Below are 19000 nucleotides of genomic sequence, written 5' to 3'. Positions count from 1 at the left end.
GCTCGGCCTTGGCGGTCGCGTGCCGTCATTCTATTGTTCTCCCGCTTTTGGCTGCTATTGTTACCTGGTCACCATTGTTCTCAAGCGGATACCTCCATTCAAGAGTCTATTGGAGAAGGCGAGTCGTACCCTTGGAATGATTCTCACAGATCAAGCAGCCACAGCGCCCTCAAGGTGTTCCACATCGTATGCCTGGAGAATAATGATACATTCGGGTTATGTGCAAGGAAAGTCAGTACATAGTTAAGAAGATGCGTGCTTCCAAGAGACCGACCACGACCAGCGCAGCCAGCCTTTCAGTATTGGGTATTCCTCATTCGTATGCGTAGGCATCGTCAGCTTCAGAAGCCTGCTTTCCACACGTCCGCCTATCGCTCGGCCGTGAACCCCTGCCGTAACGGTGTATGTGCAGGCGACGGCGGAACCATGACCGCAGGCTCGCCGAACACTGTCGCGCCCTGGTCGTCCGAGGCCATGCGGCGATGGTCATTGGAAGGCCTAGGACGATGGTCGTAAGATCCCCTCGCGCCGCGGTCGTTGGAGCCTCTCGGCCGCTGGTCGTAGGACACCCTCGTGCGCTGGCTATCGCCGGACGCCATCCGGTGGTGCTCGCGTGAGCCCCTCGCACCCTGACCACCAAACACCGAGCCGCGCTGACCGCCGAACACCGAGCCGCGCTGCCCGTCGAACACCACAGGACCATCCAGGATCATCGTGTTCCGATGCCCGCTGGGCCCGTAGAGCTTGCTCCCGCGCACGCCGTTGTCGGCCGCGTTCTGGATGTCAGCGTCGTAGTGGTCGCCGTCGTCCATGTCTGGGTGGGAGGGTTAGCTGACGTGCGCGAGGGGTAAAGGGGTGGGAGGGAGACGGGAAAGAAGAGAGGGTGGATAGAAGGCGCGGGATGGGATGATGAACAGCGGGACGGGATGATGGGGGGACGGGATATGTGAGAGGGCGGAAGGCAGGTCGATGGAGAAGAAGACAGAGCGACGAGGGAGACAGCGACGTTGTCCCCGCCGATAGCAGAATGGAAAGGAGGAACGTGCTACGCAGCGGGAAGAGATCATGCAGACAAACAAGACGAACACCCACTCACCCTCTTCAACCCCACCGCCCCGCTCCTCCATCAACTCCTTCGGCGGGCCCGTCCTCCGCCGCTCGCGCATCCTCCACCATCCGTATACGCCGCCGCAGATGAGCAGGAAGGCGACGACCCCGACGACGACGCCGGCGATGACGGTGCCGCTATTTGAGGAGCGCTTGGCGAGGGTGTGCAGGGTGCGGTCCATGAGGGCGCTGCGAGATTGGCTGGGGAGGGTGTCGGGAGAGCGGCCCATCATGGTGTCGAGGGGGCGCTTGGTGAGGGCGCTGGGGAGCTTGTGCGCCGAGCGATCGGCCAGGCTGCCTGTATCGCGCGGTGTGTTCATTGTGAAGTTGAGCGCGGACATGAGGTTGCCGAGGGACATGAACTTGGGTGGGGACATGAGGCCTGGTGGCGGTAGGGGAAGAGATGAAGTGAATGAAGCGCCTATGGAACGAGGCCGCGAGCGAGGTATAGGTCAGCGGACCGTGAAGCCGCCGCGCCACCAAGTGCTGTTGCCTCACCCGACGATTGAACGGTCGAACGAGGACGATATCCGTAAAGTTTGCGCAACGAGGCAGTGAAGGAAAGGTCGTCAAGCAAGTGAACCCAACGACCGTGAAGGGGGCCGGAAGCAAGGTGCTTTGAGTTTGCCAGCGGGTGAATCGTCCTGATCAGGTCAGCCCGCGCAGATCAGCCGACCTCTCGGCCGCCTTTCCCCCTCGCGCAGCGTTTGGCAGCTCCCAGGAGCGATCTGCTCCAATGGACGCGTTGCGAGGGCAAGTAGACGGCGACACATGGGCAGACAAGGGGAGGCAAGGGGGATCTGCAAGTCAGGTAGGCGCTGAGACGAAACGTGTTGTGGCGCAAGGGGGAAGGAGGCAAGGGACGAGGAGATATCAGGATGATCAACGAGCGATACTATCCTTGTCCGAAAGTACAGGACTGATTCCACTCTACTGATGCCCACCAGTCAGTACTTATGACACTCAGCTCTGCGCGCAATTTCCTGACGAAGACGGACTGCATGGGGCATGTATTTTCGTGGGGCATATGCGAGTGCGGTACAAGCGATAGCGGGGCGGGGGGCGTATGTCTCCCCAGTATGATACAGCATATCATATACGTCTGCTACTCCGGATGGCGAGAACGCGCTGCGTCTACTCGGCGGAAGCACGGACGCGCTTCTTGGCCACGGTGTTTTCCCTGAGTAGTTGAAGGTGGAAGGGAGGATGAGGCAACGAGTGGGCGATGCGATGAGGGGACGAGGATTAAACAGAGTTAAGTGCGCGGTGGTGGACGAGGAGAAGAGAAGGAAGAGGGGAGATCTCGTCAGCTACTAGACTACTCAATCGAGTACGTATACGCACCGGAAGCCGTTCTTGAACCGCCGGGAGACCGTCTTGAGGTAGCGCATGCGGCCGGTACCAGTCGTCTTGCGGCGCTTGGCCTTCTGGCCCCACTCGAACGAGCGGATCTTAGCGGAGGGGTAGCCGCACGAGGCGCAAGCTGAACTGGGAGTCAGCAAGTTGATCGTAAATTTCGCGCATGAAAGGGCGTAGTGATTTGCAAACGCGATCGCAGGCGAGCTGCGCCATGATAGAGGGGGAGAGGATGATCGGGGACGCGACAAGCGCAGTAAAAATCGATACGCACTCTTGTGCTGCCTGTGGAACGCACGCAGCCCGCAGCGGCGGCAGAGCGTGTGCGACTTTGTGTGCCGCTTACCGAAGGACGAGGTACCTGCGCATGATCGTCAGACAAGGCCGTAGGAAAAGCAGCACACAACGCACCTTTCGTCTAAGCACAAGAGCGCGCGATCGTCAGCATCATGTCTCGTCGGGGGTGCATCCTCTCAGCCCATTTCCATCGCTAAGCGGAGCAGGGGAGCGCAGCAACACCCGCTGAGAGAATAGGCGGTATCCCGCCGACCCGTCATCCGCCCTCCCTACCGCCCATCCACCCTCCATCTCCTCCCCAAACGCTCCAAATCGCCCCGTTCGACCGCCGGAGCACTCCCCAGCACACCCCCAACGCATCGCAGCAGCACGGACGGGCATGGACTCACCATCTTTTGAGTTGGACGCCGATCTTGAGGGTGGTGCGCTGTGTATCCGTCCGCGGGGGCGAAATTTCCCACGTGAGGGCCGTGCCTAATAGGTGTCAATAGTGTCGCGTGGGCTCGGGGATTGCCGAGGGTGGTTGAACTTGCGGGCTTCCTGTCTGTTTAGTCCGTTGTGGGATGCATGGAGAGGATAGATATATACAAGGAATATGTGACATTCACGCAGTGTGTCTGTGATGAGGCCTCAGAGGTAGCGGCCCTCCTCAAGGACGTGCTACCTGAATTTCCCGAGCTTTTCAGTCGACTGTCGCTCAAGGTCATTGGACAAGGGACCATTGCTCAGGGTATTGGCATCTAATTAAAAAAAATACTCATCGTCATAATACATAGGTATAGAACATTGTAATACAGCATCGAATCTATGCAAATAAATACTCATTCTGGCCTCTATCATCGCGGTCGTGCTCTTCGTGGATATGTAGATATGGTCATTCGCGCTCGTCGCCGTCGTGCGGTTTTCGTCGGTCATCTGCGAGCTTCGCTTGTGATGGCTAGCTCTACGGCTTGCTTTAAGAAGCGCCACCTATTCGCCTAAGCAGCACCTGGGGCAAGCCTCGATCCCTGCCTCCGCTGCTGCTCCCAAGCACCCTGCCGCCGCTGCAGGCCCTGCAGAAGGCGGTAGATGACGGCGCGGACATTTGGCATATGGCGCGCGAGGGTCTCTGGCGAGGGGTCCTCAGCGAGGCATCGCTCGAGGACAGTGCGCAGCTCGCCGGGGACGTGGTGGATGTCGCTGGGTGGGCGTGTCAGTGACGGCTATACGGCTATTGGGGAGTCGCGGGACATCGCCTTTGGACAACTTGAGTGGCCGAAGGAAGGTCTGGAGCTTACCTCAAATCGATGTTATGGTACGTGAACGCGTGCACGGCGAGGTTGAAGTCCGTCCCGACGCGCACGTATGCGTCGCTGACCTGCGTGTCCGTCGCCGCGCCGACGGCCCACTGCGCGAGCACCTCCTGCAGGTCCTTCGTTGCGAGCAGGAGGTAGCGGACGGCGTTGGGGACGTCGCCGGGCGTGCGCTGGGTATAGGCGTACATATTAGTTATCGTGAGGAATGTGGTCGAAGGAGTGGGTGGAGGACGTGCGTCCGTGATGGGCAACGAGATATGTTACAGAGAGGGTATAGGCGTGTAGGAAATGAGAATGTGAAGCGGAATGTGCAGTGTGTAGTGAGCAGACTGAGCAACAATGAGGCACACTTATGTAGGACATGGCCCGCACTGCTGAGAGGGGCAGAGGATCAAGAGAGCCCACTCACCGCGCTGCCATCAGACGCCCGAGACCTGATGCTGCTATGCGCGGAGTTCGAGCGCACGGGGGTGTAATTCTGCTCGTAGTAGGAGGGCGAGTCCATGTTGATGGGGCTGCTAGATTTAGGCGGTGCGAAACGAGATGAGGTGCCGGATGGAACGGGCTGGATACTGAACGCCCAACGTTTGACTGGCGGGTGGCGGGAGACAAGGCAAAGTACGTCCTCAACTCTACTGAATCAGAGCCGTGCACAGTAGCAGTCCTCTCTTGCTGATTCGCACGGATGAAAACACGGGCGCTCGAACGAGTCGCAGGTCGGCGGAGAAGGACTGAGCGGATGAGTTGGGTGATGCTGTGTGACGCTCCCGAGCGCGCCCTTTATATCTTCGCACAGACCTCGTGTTGCGACGTGTACTCCGGATGATCTGGCGCGCGTTGCAGCATACTCATGCAGAATAGCTTCGGCGAGCGCGCGGACAGCTTTCGCGCCGTCTGCAGGGGGAGGCTGTGGGCAAGCTGTGAGAGTCACATCGCCTTTTCGGGTTGGGATGTCATGTGTCGTCACGCTTGTTCGACTGTTCAGTGCCTACGCCTTCCCGCGGCAGGCTTCTGCTCTCCCGCGGCATGTCTGCGTCACAGAAACCTCTATGTGATGATCAGTACGCTGACATTCATCCGCGGATGCGGATGCGGAGGAGGTGAACATGAAGCAGATACAATGATGTCGTCAAAGCAGTAACCCATCCAAACAGGGGGATCAGCAGGAGATATCACGAAGGGACGCGTTTCTCCCTGCCTGCAGGCGTCTTGAGGTAGATCCTCATTATGGGCGGAGGTGATAGCCTAAGCATACGTCTGTGATGGCTGATAATCTGCCCCCGACGCTCGGGATATCCGACAAGGGGAGCGCTTCGCATTACAGGAATGGGGCCGCTTATGCGACAGGAGCTCGAAGGTCAGTTCTGGCGTTCCTTCGGTCTTCGAATGGAACTCTCGTCATCAGTAATGACCACTTGGAGGGCAATGGCGGGCGGCGATAATGCAGGAGTACTGCTGTGCAGCGCTCATGATATCGTGAACGTGAGACACTTATATTCCACGAGTGTGCTCTGCGGGTCCTTGTTCACAGGCATCTCTCATAAGGAAGAGCCACTGCAGCTGTGATGACCGGACGAGAGAAGGAATCATCGACATGATGGTCAAGAACAAGCGGGCGTTGATGGAAAACAGGCAGCAACGAGCACTGTTCCGCGTTCCGATCACGAAAGTTCACCTTCATCGTGTCCATGTTTGGACATCGCAAGAGAAGCAGTAATCCCAACGCTCCAGTCCAAGTGGTTGGCTCAATCGATACTTCAAACACTCAGGCAAGATGATATTGCGTCCTCACAACATTCAAATTTTCCCAGGCTTTATCAGTCTAGGCTTCGGACGACTGAACCTCCTGGATACGGCGCGCTTGTAGCCCGCACCGACGCACTCGACTCTGATGCGCCTGTAGACCAAGCTTACCTTCTACCACTGTACACGCCGTGCGACTGCAGATGAAGGCACGTTACACGTGTAGGATGCATGGCGAAGACGACGCAACACGACTCGACAATGACAAGCTTGCGACTCGTTTCCCATCCTCCAGTCCGATGTTCAATGAACTCGAAGCCTCCGAGAGCCATGTGCTCGAGGGAACGGTCTCCAGCAGCTCATCGATCTCGACGGAGGTCGCCCGTGCCTGACCTCCTCGGCGCTTCTTCATAGAGCCCCCTGACGACCCGGTCGCCGACGTCGGTGACCGCACCCGATTCCTCCAGCGAGTATAAAACGCCGCCAGCGAGGCGCTCGGTCTTCTCCCATTCACCTTCTTCCTCTCGAGTTCGCACTTTTCGGCGGCTTCTTTCGTTTTTCTAACTTTCCCTTCCTTCTTCCCTTTCCATCGTTATCCTTACCCCACTTGTGCTGGTCTACAAGTATGCAGTTCATCTTCGCACTCGTTACCTTCGCGCTCTCTGTCGCCCGCGCCGGCGCGGTCCCCACGGTTCGGCAGAACAGCGGTCTGAACGATTTGTTCACTGCCAAGGGCAAGCTCTTCTGGGTGCGTGTTATGTCTTTCCTCGTCGTACATCGTCTGCGTCCCCCAGTCGACCATGCTGACGATGTGCATGATCAGGGTAACATCGGGGACAGCAACACCCTCAACATCAACAGTAACACGGACGTCATCAAGAGCGAGTTCGGGGCGCTCACACCCGAGAACTCGATGAAGTGGGAGTCAATTGAACGTAAGTGAGGGTCGAACACTCGCATAGTTGGCTTTACGACTTACCGTTCATCCAGCCACGCAGGGTCAGTTCAGCTTCACCGGATCCGACGCGCTCGTCGACTTTGCGAACAAAAACTGCTTGCTGGTCCGCGGTCACACCCTCGGTGGGTAGCCTGGTGACTCATCGACCTACGGCCAGACTGACTCCCACCCAGTCTGGCACTCGCAGCTGCCGGCATATGTGTCTGCGATTACAGACGCCAAGACCTTGACTGCGGCCATCCAGAGCCACATCTCGGGCGTCGTTGGTCGCTACTCTGGTCAATTCTACGGTAAGCCATTGCTGCCTGTCTTCTGGATTCAGACTGATCAGATCCTGCAGCCGTATGTCTCTGGGTCCATTGCTTCACCATATACTAACCTCATTCCGTCACTTCCAGTGGGATGTAGTCAAGTAGGCATTCCTCCCCCTCCTCTCATTCCCTCCATCCGCCTTGCCTTCCCTGTCTATCACTTCCTCTCTCCCTCCCTCCCCATCCTTCCTCGCTTCTTTACTAATCCCCGCTTCAGCGAGGTCCTCAACGAAGACGGCTCCCTCCGCTCCTCCGTCTTCTCCAACGTCCTCGGTGACAGCTTCATCGCCACCGCCTTCGAGATGGCCCGCGCCGCGGACTCGACCGCAAAGCTCTACATCAACGACTTCAACCTCGACTCGAACAACGCGAAGGTGCAGGCGATGGTCAAGCTTGTGAACAAGGTCAATGGAGGAGGCGTGAAGTTGATCGACGGCATTGGGTCGCAGACGCATTTGCAGGTGAGCGTGCTGCTTATCCAGATGGAGAAGCGAGCATCTCGGCTTAACCATGCATAGGCTGGCGGCTCTGCCGGTGTCGCGGACGCTATTAGCACGCTCGCGTCGACGGGGTGCGAGGTCGCCATCACCGAGCTCGACATCGCCAACGCGCCCGCCGCGGACTACGTCGCTGTCGCTCAGGCGTGCCTCGACGAACCCAAGTGCGTGTCCATCACCAGCTGGGGTGTGTCGGATGCGGTACGTCTTCGTTCGTTCTCGGCGACTCCGTCCTCGCTATCGAGGGCCTCCTTTGTCGGCGAGGATGACAATGCTGACTGACGGACCTATTCAGAACTCGTGGCGCGCAAGCGAGAAGCCTCTCCTATTCGACTCGTCCTTCCAGAAGAAGGCCGCGTACAACTCGCTTGTTCAGCTTTTGTCGTGAATGGGTCAGTGTGGCTTGTGTTAATTGGGCTTGTTGCGCTGTACATACGCCTCGAATACAATGGGAATAGTTGGTTGGGATATATGAGGGTCACAACGTCCGAGTGACGAAGGTCTATTGCGTTGTCGCCGTATCGAATTTCGAAAGCATGGTAACGTAAGCTCATCAGAACGGATCGTCGTCGTCCATCTCGTCTTCGAGGTGTGCTACAAGACCGTCAGCTCGGTGGCGAGCCAAAAGTGTTATGCAACACGCACCTGCGAGGTTGATGCCCGTCATATTCGCCTGCAGCAAGATGTCGCGAAGCGACACGCTGTGTCCTTCCTCGTACCCGCTGTCGTCGTCCGCGCTAGTCTCGCCCTCATCGTCCTCCAGTTCGCTCGTCGGAAGGTCCATCGGGGCGCCGCCCTGCGGCATAGCGAACGTCTCCCGCGGCCGGCGCTTGACGGTAGTTGTCACCGATCCAGGGGTTCGCGACAACGAGGCCAGTGGTTTCCCGGGCGTGGATAGGATTTTCGTCGACTCGTCCCACTCTTCGTCGGAATCGTCGTGCAGTTGGTCGAGAATCTGGAAGCGTATGTCAGTGACGTGCTAGAGGCGAGCCTGATGGCAAGGCATACTTGCGTGACCTCAGCATCCTCAACATCGTGCAGCACTGGAGGGCGCACGAGGGACATACGCGCGGATTTGCGTGTTCGGCGCGGTGTTCTGTTGCCCACCTGAGGGATGGTACGACTGGATGCATCTTTCGAATTGGAAGGTCGACCAGATGTGGCGGTAGCAGCCGGCGGAGCCGCTTTGTATCTCAAAGGCTGAGAAGACTGGCTAGGCGCCCTCGCAGTTCGCGAGCCATCTCGAGCCTGATGTGTGGTTGATGCCTTGCCGGACTCGGCGGATGGCTTGGGGATACGGGAGGTTTGGTTTTCCGGGGGTTGTTTGGGACCCGTCTTCCACCTTGCGCGTACCCGGTCAACGCGTGTTTGCAGCGGCTCTACGAATGGATCTGGTGCGGTTAGTTCGTGCGCCAGCTGCTTGTTCGAGATAACCTGCATCGCGGTGTCAGCTTCACGCGAATCTAATCGACGGAGGGCCGAGATATTAGAGAAGGGAGAAAATCGCACATCAAAAGAGATAATCGTCGGTGAAGGTGGGATCCATATTTCCAGCCTCCCCTCGCGTGCCGCCACCGCCGGCTTCCTCTTCTGGCGCAGAGCTTGCTGCAACCGCTCCTCCGCCTCCCCACGCCGCCTGCGGACCTTGTCCAACTCCCTCAGCAACGCGCGCTTCATTTGCCTCTCCCTTTCGACTAAGCGAGCCGTTTGAGGTGCGGATGCCGCCTGCGCACCCGCGGCGTCTGGTGCGTGCGCCCCGCGGCCGGAGGCATGGGGCCGTGATTGACTTGCGCGGCTTCTGCTGGGGTCAGCGCCGGCGGAAAGAGGTTTCCGGAGCTTCTTGAGGTAGGAGGGATGGTGGGCGGCGGCGACAGGGAGCGGTTGGGGTGCTGCTGCTTTGGAGGTCTGCCGTCAAGGTTTAGCTCGCGCGCGCTTCGCGGGATAGAGCCTGACTTACAGATCCGGACCTCAGCAAGGTGGATCGACTGAAGTTGGTAGTCGAAAGTGCGGAATTCTGAGTAGTGGGTCCCTCAGCGACTTGGCGCGAGACACCTGCGGTCTCAATCAAGAAGTCAAGGGCGGGCACAGACCAAGCGCTAAGAAGGTCTTGGTACTTCGACTCCGCGTATACTATAAGTCTTTGTGTCGTCAGACCCTCGTACTTGCTCTTTCTTGCCGTCGAATGTCGTAAGCCCTCCTGAAGAGGACGTCATGAGCGATGCACAAAGTAAGGTCACTCGACAAAGCCGCACCTTGAGCTTCTGGAGCTGGGTTCTCTGTCGACGGAGTTCGTCCATGCGGCGAGTCCATTCCTTCCTCGCATGCATCGCGCAGCTCAGCATCACTGGATATGTCGATGGCTGCGCTTCAGGTGAGTAAAAAATCTAATCGAGAAAATCATCAGAGATTGATCCTAGTATACTTGAAGATTACCACGTACAGCAGGATCTCTCGCACCCTTGACATATCTCATAAGGACCTCGATGGATAGAGCCACCATGATATTCTCGAATCTGTCAGTCGTCAGATGATAACCCGTCGTACCGGTCCATGACATGGGATATGTACTTCTCTCCTGCACATTCCTCAATGGTAGACCTCCTGACAAGAACGTCCTTCCACCATGCAGCTGAACCATTTGCTTTCGAAGCAGCGCTCTCCTTCGGCAACCCCTTCAAGGATTTCGCAGTCGCAGGCGCATGGCCACCGCCTGTAGCTGCATGGCGGACGCCCTCGAGATATTTGGTGAGCGCTGTTCTATACGCCACGCTATCCGACGGCTTCTTGCATGGATAGTTCGGTAAAGTCTTCATATTCCCATCAGTTTAACGGGAATCCTGGCCATAATTCAAGCGAGAAGCTTACCGTCTTCACGCGGTCGCGCTCGAGCTTGCGAACGAGGAAGTAGCTAACATCTTCCATGGTCTTCGTGCGGTCCTTGAGACCGCGGATCTTCGGGTTGAAGACATTGTGGTCGTATTCTGGCCGGTCTGCATGCGGATATTCTAGCAAATGAAGGTGCACCAGCAATAGCAGAGACGGCGGTAAAGCCGGCAGGGTTATTTTCGTTGCCATAGACGAGGCGAAGAAGACAAAAGCAAAGTGCTGGAAAGATATAGAGATCCTCTATTTCTAGAGGAAAGCAGCGACACAGAGGAACGCGAGCCCACAAGGGAATGATGGCGGTCGAGTTCAAGTCGCGAGCGTGACGTTCCTTGTCACACCATGTCCTTCGCGTGGTCGTGCCATTATTCACGTGACTCAAGTTCAACTTCGCCCACCGCTCCACAACAATGCGCGCGCCCTCTACTCGCTAGCCAAGAGATGCGTTATATGCAACGTTGTCCTGTATATGTACATATGTCATTGAGCGATATCTTATAAGTGTAGATGCATGCTAATGCGACAAAAGTACTATGGCTCGTGAGGCAAGAAAAAGGCATAACTTACAACCATATGCATACCCATAGTGTAGACATACCCAAGAGCAATAGAGATGCGACTGATAGACGGATAGACGAGCTGATAGTTAACTTACGACGCGGGCCCGCGCACGCGCAGGGCCCGGCACTCCTCCACTCCCCTCCCCACCATCCTTCAGCGTCACTTCTCCGTTTGTGATTGCGACGACCCCGACACCGCCCACACGGGCGTCTTCTCCCTATCTCGCTTCTCCCCCCTCGGCCCTGGCAGCGGCACCGCCTCCCCATTCCCTCCTCTCATCTCACCCATCCCGCCCCCTCTCATCTCCTCGATCCCGCGCTTCAGCCCCGCCATCATCCGCTCCGTGCGCTCCAGCACCTCCTCCATCCGCCGCTTCTGCTCGCCCATCTCGCGGTAGTGCCGCTCGAGGTCGCCCAGCGTCGGCACCCCGCCCGTCAGCGCGTGCACGTGCAGCACGCTCGAGAGATCGGGCGAGCCGGGGCCTCCTGGGGGTGCACCCCACGGCCCGCCCTGCGGCGGCGGCAGCGTCACGTAGTGCGAGGGGTGGTGCGGGGTGCCCGTGCGGCTGAGCGCGGCGTTCAGCGGCGGGAGGTCGACGGGCGAGCCTTGTAAGGGGCCCCCGAAGGCGGAGGGAGGGCGCTGGAAGCCAGAGGACGACCCTGGGCGGAAGCCCGAGGACGAGCCGGGACGGAAACCTGAGGACGACGCTGGCCGCTCGTTGAACCTCCGTGGTGACGATGGGCCTGCATCTGGCGTCGCCCACTGCGGCTCTTCCCCGCCATCGCCGCGCGACTCCCGTATCGAGCTCCGCCGCGCGCGTTTGCGGCGCGGGCCCTCCTCATCGCTCCCCCTCGCATCGTCGCCAATCGGGACGGGACGCCCCACGGCGACAAGCGCCTCGGCCGCAGCCTGATCGGACAGGCGGGCCATCTGAGGCGAGCCGGGCTGCATGTGCGCGCCAGGCGGCATATGCGCGCCGGGAGGGAGATTAACGACGGAGTACCCTGGGTGATGGGCTTGCTGTTGCATATGCTGCATGTGGGGGTGTTCTTGTGGGGGGAGGGGCCCGCCCGGCGCGCCGCCGCCGTTCGCGTGCTGGGGCGCCGCCGCGGCTGCAGCAGCGGCGGCGGCAGCGGCGGGTACGCGCTTGCGCCGCTTGATCACGGTCTTCTTCATCGAGTTCGGGCGATGTGTCCCGTGCAGCTTGTAGTAAAGGCCTACGTAATTCCAGGTCAGTTTCAAGACGTCGATGTGCGCGATGGCGCGATAGCCGACGGCTGCCAGGCGCGCGGATTATGGAGGACTCACCGCAGGCATTACATATATTGTTCCCTGAATCGTCGCGTCGCCACAAGGGCGTCGTACTCGTCCCGCAGTTTGCGCACGAAAGCGCGGTCACGCCGAGTTTCTTCGGCCGCTCCTCAGGCACGCTTCTCGTCCCCGAAGGCCCCGCTGGGGGCGGCGGGGGAGGTCCAGAGGATGTGCCGGGCATAGATGTGGGGGAATGTCTCGCTTGTGCGTCTGCAAGGGAGGGATCGATGGGTGCGTTGCTCTTGTACTCTGGTTTGCTATCGCCCATGCCGATGGTAAAGGTCGTGATATGATTGGCGGTGTTGATGAACGTGGGGCAACCCGAACAAGCAGAGGCGCCGCCTGTGCCGTCACAGCGTCCGTCTCCGGGACAGGTTCCGCCGACTGGTCGTCTAGATGGCTGCTTTACGGCACCGTTCAACGGCGCGGCGGGGTGACAGGGCTGTTGAAAAGTCGGGGACGCGGGCGCGTTGAGCGCGTGAGGGGGCGATTGTGGCGAGACGGAAGGTGAGGTCGTGAATGAGGTTGGCGATGAGGAGCCGGGGCGTGCCATTTGTCTGCTCTTCTGATATAGACCTGCAACGTGGAGGTGATGCCTAGTTAGCGCGCGTTCGGAGTGTCAAGCGGACGGGGAAAGGGGATCAAGATCAACGTGCGAGAAATGCAAGTAATGAAGGGGGTGAGGGCACGCGAGTTGCAGAACATCATCTGCGTCGATGCACGCCTCTACCAGGCCTGAAACTCAGGAGGATCGTGGTCGATACTCGTGCAGAGGCCGGTGGCGCGAAAGCGAAGGTATACGAGTAGTGCGTCGAGGCGAACGGAACAAGGGCAAGGCTAACTAGGGGCCCGCAGGCGAGGACGGGAGCATCAAAATGAGCAGAAAGAAGGCCAAGATGAGATATGATAGCGTCCGCGCTTCGTCTTCGGCCTGCCCGCAAACACGCCTTGAGCATGCTTTCGCGAGACGCCGCGCCTTCACGTGTTGTTGTTGCATTGCAGAGTACCAAGAACCCTGATGCAAGTATGGGACCCAATATAGACGCCCGTCGCAATTATCAGGACGCCATGAATGTTGACGCCAGGCCGGAGGCGGGGACATGAACGCAAGATTTGCATGGAGGCGACCACGACGAATCGATAACAAGGTATTGGGACACTCACCACAGGTGTTACAGACCGCGTTTCCCTCCTGATCTTGTTGCCAGACGGACGATTGGGAAGTACCGCAGTGTGCGCAGATAGGGGAGGGGTTTGGGTGGCGGTTCTCGGCGTCGGAGTTTCTCGACTGAGGCCGACTCTGGCTCTGGCGCTCGCTTCTGATGCTGTTGCGCCGTTCGGGGGGTAGCTGCTCGCTCGGCCTTGGTAAGCGCTCGGTGGAGGGCACCTGCTGTATAGTCTGGGGAACTGTGGGATGTACGGGCATGACGGGGGACTCGACGGACATTCGGCGGCAGGCTGCGCGTCGTCTGGCTCGGCGGCGGGGGCGGACGAGATGGCGGTCGAGAGCAAGGTGTCGTGATCCCGAGGGCGAATCGGTGCGTCCGCCCCCCTCGAAGGCGGGGATAATCATAAACGGAGCGCTTTCCCACACTATTCGGCAAATCCTGGCGATCTGATTGGCGGACAGCGGCCACGTGCCCCGGTTTCCTATTGCGATAAGTGATACGATAGTGATAACCTGATAAGACGCGATCGCACCTGCGAATGCACCGTGCCGAGAGCCATCGAGACGCCGGCCCGCCGCGTTGCAGCAGTGACGTCCGGCCAGAAGACGCCCTCCGCGTCCTCGTTGCCACCCTGTGTCCACCGCCAGTCTTCCCCCGCCCTCGTTGACATGAGACTTGTTCAGAGTACATCCAAGATGGCGTGGTCCGAGCGATAAGATAGCTCGCGATTACAGATAAGATTATCACCGCGCATCAGGATGGAATACGGCACCGAGCAAGGCAATATTTGCGCCTCTTCTCGGCTGAATCCAGCTCCTCGAACGCGTGCGTGAAGGCGGCCAAGGCTGCAGCAAAATTGGGGTCAAGCGAAAGGCGCCGGGGAAAGGTGGAGGGCTTGGATCCGGATCGACCGCAGCTCCAGCCAGTGCATTCTTGGAGTTGCCGAGGTATGGCGTCCTCGCAGTCACATATGGTCTTCAAAGGCCCCTCAGCGGACGTCACTCTGGAGGTGCCGACATAGCCTCGGAGGATGCCAGAGTCTCGAGAACAGGAAGAGTTCAACATGCATCGGCGATTGCCGATCCGGCTTCGACCGAGCAGGCACCGCGTCACGACCTCGGACCTGACTTGTCCCCGACCGTCATTGTTCTCCTTCTGGCAATTCTACTCGCACGTCTCCCCGCTACGTGTACGCACGAAGTACGGCTTATTCATGCTTAAAGTCCAGCTAATTCCATAAACTCTATTCACGAACATTCAGCCGCTCCCTTTGCAGTCTTCATTCATCAGCCTTTATCTTTCACGCGAGCGAGGCTGGTCCAGGTCCCGCACGAACCGTGTCTGGGGGTAGGTGGCGGTAGATTGGGTTGATTCGTCTACAGACCACATACACTTACCAGCTGCGCGATGTAAGAACCACGAAAGAACGACATGAAGGCAGGTGGACTGATATACAACGCCACCGCCGCATCTAATCTGGCGCCGTATACAGGTGAGTACACGCCTTTGTTGACCGTATTAACGAGGGCAGGCTCTCCATCCATTGGCTATGGCGCTGTTTAATTTGCCTGGAAGCCAGCTCGAATGTGTATCTATCCTTTACGGCTCTGTAGCCTGCAAGCCGGCAGCGGAGCCCATATCAATGCTCGCTGGCTATGTGAGATGTCGTCGATCTCACTCAAAGACTTAGCCCTTCTGAAAGCGCTTTTCACGCCTGATGACGCTTTGACGCTACTCACCACCGCCACTCGAGCCTCGAGGTCATCGTCTCAAAGAAGAGCTTGTGTGGCGGCCTGAAAGAGCGCGCTTATAAGAACGGCGTCAAGCCTCAGATATGACCATCGTACCTCTCACCTCGCCACTCCCTTCCCAACTGTCTATCTCTTCTTCGTCTTTTGCTACCTTCCCCTCCCGCCACCACCGCGACGTCTGGAACGCTCGCGCAGACAGCTCACTACTCAGCACATCCAGCGTCGACTTAGCCCAAGGTGCGTGAGGTGCTGCAACTCCGAGATCCTACGCTGATTCGATTCGAACGAACAGCGCAGCTCGTCGTGATGACTTCCCCTTCCAACTCTTGGCCGAGGCAACTTGACATAGACGTGTATCGCGCGACGAATCCCGCTCCTGAATGGCCGGCCCATCATGGGGGCGGAAGAGCCAACACCGAGAATCGTCCTCCAACTTATGCTACGCACGCCACGAGTGCCCAACATCCTATTGCGCCAGCGGGCGGCAGCGTCGACTACTCTGATCTCAGCTGGGTCAACCCCTTTGTCTTTGAGCAGTCACTCGAAGGCGGAGTCAAAGAGAATGCCCAAGCGCCTGAGCAATCGCACGCAGCTTCTCGTTCAACGACGCACGACTTTACGTCGACCCCCCTCCAGCCGCCTGTTACGCCTTGCGGATCCGCTGGCGCAGCCGTCTACCGCGCTACTCCCTCGAGCGCTCAGACGCTACCACAGTCCTTCTCTGCGCCCTCTCAGGCTGACTACGCTCCTCCTCCCGACTTCCTCTCCGATATGACGGAAGAGGAGACCGACGCTCTCTTTAAATCGTTTTCTGCAGTCTGGCCTGCGCCCGAGGTCAATCCTCCGTCTCCGGTCAAACAAGACACTGCGTATGTGACTGGCGTGCGCCAGGCGCTATACGATCGGACCATCGACGCCCCGCAGTGAGTTCGGTCGTAAAACCATGTCTTATCCTATCTGACTTCTTATTTCAGGGGCATGTACACCGGTCAGCCGAGCTCCGCGCCTAATGCGAAGACGCAGGTACCCAACGCCCTGAAGTAAGCCTTACTGCACGACGCACACCTATTGATTTTGACCGAGGCGTCCCACCAGAACCCCCGCGTCCGCCTACCTACGCACCTTCGAGGAACCCCGCCAACATCGCGTCGGCCCGCTCACTGATGCCAGTAACACTATCTCCAACGCTGCGCAGAAGGTTTTTGGTTGGTCGCCGCCTCAGGCCGATGATACGACTCCGGTCAAGCAGAACACTGGGCATACTGCTGCCCTCCTCGAGGCAGTGTACGAACAGTCTTCATACCCCCAACAGTGAGCCTGATCAGCTGTGTATCGCTCGCTCCGTCTAATTTTCGGCCATAGGGGAGTACTTGCGACTGGGAATCCGAATCTCTCGAAGGCGAATACGCAGCCGTCCACTGCTCGACAGTAAGCACCATTACCCTATAGCATGCTCAAGTCGGTTCTAACATTGATTATTAGTTCGTCTACGCCCGGCTTGCAGCAGCGAACCTTCGGGGAGTCCATGCAGCAGCGGACCTTCGGGGAATCCAGGCGGCATCGAGTAGACCCGGCGTCTACTCCTGCGTCGACTGCATTCGACTGGTCACCATTCGGTCCTGCCACCCTGCGAGCGCAGGTCGACGAGGTGCTGCGTCGCAAGATGCAGGCTCCGGAGGTGCGTCAGTCCGCGCAGGCCCCGGAGGCGCGTCAGTCCGCCGTCAGGCCCTTGCTCACTGACGTCGGTAATGGCATTGGTCAATACGTGACTCCTTCCCTGCCAGTGTCGACGCCTGCGCTCTCTCGATCTTTCACTTTCCCGCCCCCTTCGACTGGTGAATTTGGCTCTACGTCGACAGGCGGACTTGGCTCTAACTCGACTACGGGACTCGCCTCCATCCCGCCTACCGGACAGCCCTCTATCTCGACTACCTTTCCACCTCCGAGCAATCTGGAGGTCATAGACGAGACTCCAGAAATTGTCGCTTACGCCACGAAGCGCAAGGCAGATTTTGGTCAGGAGGGCCGCGGCGCTGTGAAGCAAGTGCGGTTTCTTAGCCCTGACCGGGACGAACAACCGAAGGCCGATGCGGCGAAGGCACCGCAGGGGACAGAGGCGCGCAACATCAGCACGCCCACTGAGATCCCTCCATCAACTTCCCGCACGGCTGCGCCGCCCGCACTCACTACGTCGTCAACTGACAGTGCGGCTCCTCGCTGGACCGATAGCGCCCGAAAGGATGGAGCTTGGATCATCCACCTGCCTCGCGATATGGTCTTTGCAGCCTACCCGACCCATCCCATGGATTTGTACCTCATGCGGGCATCGGACGCGCGCGAGCGGGGCTGCAAGATCTTGCAGCTGGGGCAGGTTCTTACGGCGCCTCAGATGGACTTGCCGCGCTGGGTCGAGCCTCCGGAGCGCAAGCGCGCAGACGACGCGCGCACCGAGTCAGCGGCCGCGGGCGAGGTGCAGGTTGAGCCTCCTGCGATCGCGCCTACGTCGACGACGCCGAAGTCCTCGGAAGCACAGAAACCCCCGACGACACGACCTGCGCGACAACGGTCCGCTTCCCTCTCGTCTCTCAGCAGCCTCTCGTCCGACGAGGATTCTGAGACCGCGCGCCCCAACGGACGCCCCGACAAAGCGCACCGCTACTGCCCCTGGCAAACCTCCGCCGGCACGCGCTGCGGCCACGACTACTGGACGGACAGCAACCTTGCTCAGGGACTTAGCTTCCGCGTCGCGCTGACCCGCCACACTTATCCTCATCGAAGTGCCGCGCTTGGTGACGCTTGCCCTACATATTTGAAGCTCAAAGGCCCCAGGGCGATAGACCTTTGTCATGTGAAGGTGCGGTGCGGGATGTGGGAGGAGGGGGCGCCTGCCGCGTGCGGGGCGTCTGTGTGCTTCGGCGACCTGATCGACCACATCTACGATGTGCACTACAATGCTGGTCAAGCGGCGTAATGCAGTGTAGTATGACCGTCGCTACTTAGCGTTTACTTCGTCATGTATTGTAGTTATTGTACTGGTTCGAGTGCTAATAATATGCAATAGTCATATCTAAATTGATTGAGCAGCGTACGCCGTAAGCTGGGATTCATGAATGGTGGCATCTTCGGAATATTCCCAAGCGAGATAGCTCGACAGACAGAAATCATCCTCCGTCATCCGGCAATGAGACGACCACATCGGCCTTGAGCCGCCACCGACCATAAATTCGGAGTGTCAGTCATGTGACTGCATCCCTTTCGGCCGTTGCCGAATCGGCGACCTTGCCTTCTGCCCTCATGAGCGAATGTCCTATTTCCGCATTCCAGGCAGCAAAGCTCGCGCCGAAGTCTCGAATATCTCTTGAATGCGTTAAGCGATGTCTGACTTTCAGCCCGTGACAATGATAATGTGAAGAACATCGTGCTGAAGGTTGAGGTGAGTCACCTTGCTAATGCGAGACGTTGTCTCACCGCAAGTCAAATCAGGGACTCTCATCTCACCCTCTTTCTAGGAGGAGATCCTTGCCTGTACCTGAGCGGTTAGCTCTACGTCCAGCATGACTGACAGTGCAACTGTGCGGGTATAGCTGCAGTTGATTCCTGACTTCCATTGAAGCACTTCGTCGGCGGTCATGCATCCTCATTGCCCTTGTTGCAAGATACAGTTGACCTTGAGAGACGAAGATCTACTCTGCCCTGTGTGCGTCCCTGCTCGATCTCTACGACTGTGAGCTCGCCCCATGACGCACCTTTCGGCCCGTACA

At 58.6% G+C, this 19000-nt stretch overlaps 7 protein-coding genes across 7 annotated transcripts; 2 read left to right on the top strand and 5 right to left on the bottom strand.

Annotated features, from left to right (window-relative positions):
* Positions 1-159: 159 nt before the first annotated feature.
* SCHCODRAFT_02617286 (uncharacterized protein) lies at positions 160-1670 on the bottom strand. Its single transcript, XM_003032423.2, has 2 exons — positions 1097-1670; positions 160-814 (listed from the first exon to the last, which is right to left on the bottom strand). Exons 1-2 carry the CDS (start codon positions 1482-1484, stop codon positions 369-371), a joined length of 834 nt encoding a protein of 277 aa, XP_003032469.1. The 5' UTR covers positions 1485-1670; the 3' UTR covers positions 160-368.
* A 571-nt stretch (positions 1671-2241) lies between these two features.
* Positions 2242-3152, bottom strand: SCHCODRAFT_02496908 (uncharacterized protein; the record flags this gene model as incomplete). Its single annotated transcript, XM_050343049.1, has 4 exons — positions 2242-2287; positions 2452-2590; positions 2738-2824; positions 3110-3152. The coding sequence occupies 4 exons, from the start codon at positions 3150-3152 to the stop codon at positions 2242-2244; spliced, it is 315 nt and encodes a 104-aa protein (XP_050200867.1).
* Positions 3153-3737: 585 nt separating this feature from the next.
* On the bottom strand, positions 3738-4243 carry SCHCODRAFT_02494788 (uncharacterized protein; the record flags this gene model as incomplete). The annotated part of the gene is made up of 2 exons (XM_003032421.2): positions 3738-3939; positions 4038-4243. The coding sequence occupies 2 exons, from the start codon at positions 4241-4243 to the stop codon at positions 3738-3740; spliced, it is 408 nt and encodes a 135-aa protein (XP_003032467.2).
* A 2180-nt stretch (positions 4244-6423) lies between these two features.
* Positions 6424-7952, top strand: SCHCODRAFT_02496051 (glycoside hydrolase family 10 protein; the record flags this gene model as incomplete). Its single annotated transcript, XM_003033033.1, has 7 exons — positions 6424-6546; positions 6622-6733; positions 6789-6878; positions 6930-7063; positions 7289-7528; positions 7586-7765; positions 7860-7952. 7 exons carry the CDS (start codon positions 6424-6426, stop codon positions 7950-7952), a joined length of 972 nt encoding a protein of 323 aa, XP_003033079.1.
* Positions 7953-8077: 125 nt separating this feature from the next.
* Positions 8078-10746, bottom strand: SCHCODRAFT_02617272 (uncharacterized protein). The gene is made up of 8 exons (XM_003032420.3): positions 10430-10746; positions 10133-10371; positions 10005-10077; positions 9817-9948; positions 9522-9761; positions 8573-9469; positions 8210-8519; positions 8078-8158 (listed from the first exon to the last, which is right to left on the bottom strand). Exons 1-8 carry the CDS (start codon positions 10637-10639, stop codon positions 8118-8120), a joined length of 2142 nt encoding a protein of 713 aa, XP_003032466.1. The 5' UTR covers positions 10640-10746; the 3' UTR covers positions 8078-8117.
* Positions 10747-11996: 1250 nt separating this feature from the next.
* SCHCODRAFT_01088168 (uncharacterized protein) lies at positions 11997-13766 on the bottom strand (the record flags this gene model as incomplete). Its single annotated transcript, XM_003032419.2, has 2 exons — positions 11997-12895; positions 13484-13766. 2 exons carry the CDS (start codon positions 13764-13766, stop codon positions 11997-11999), a joined length of 1182 nt encoding a protein of 393 aa, XP_003032465.2.
* A 1779-nt stretch (positions 13767-15545) lies between these two features.
* On the top strand, positions 15546-18210 carry SCHCODRAFT_02496281 (uncharacterized protein; the record flags this gene model as incomplete). The annotated part of the gene is made up of 5 exons (XM_003033032.1): positions 15546-16162; positions 16214-16279; positions 16335-16550; positions 16602-16667; positions 16722-18210. The coding sequence occupies 5 exons, from the start codon at positions 15546-15548 to the stop codon at positions 18208-18210; spliced, it is 2454 nt and encodes an 817-aa protein (XP_003033078.1).
* Between the last annotated feature and the right edge of the window lie 790 nt (positions 18211-19000).

This window comes from Schizophyllum commune, assembly GCF_000143185.2.
Source record: "Schizophyllum commune H4-8 unplaced genomic scaffold SCHCOscaffold_4, whole genome shotgun sequence".
NCBI lineage: Eukaryota > Fungi > Basidiomycota > Agaricomycetes > Agaricales > Schizophyllaceae > Schizophyllum > Schizophyllum commune.
Note: the sequence above shows the minus strand (reverse complement) of the source record. Positions and strands in the feature narration are given on the sequence as shown.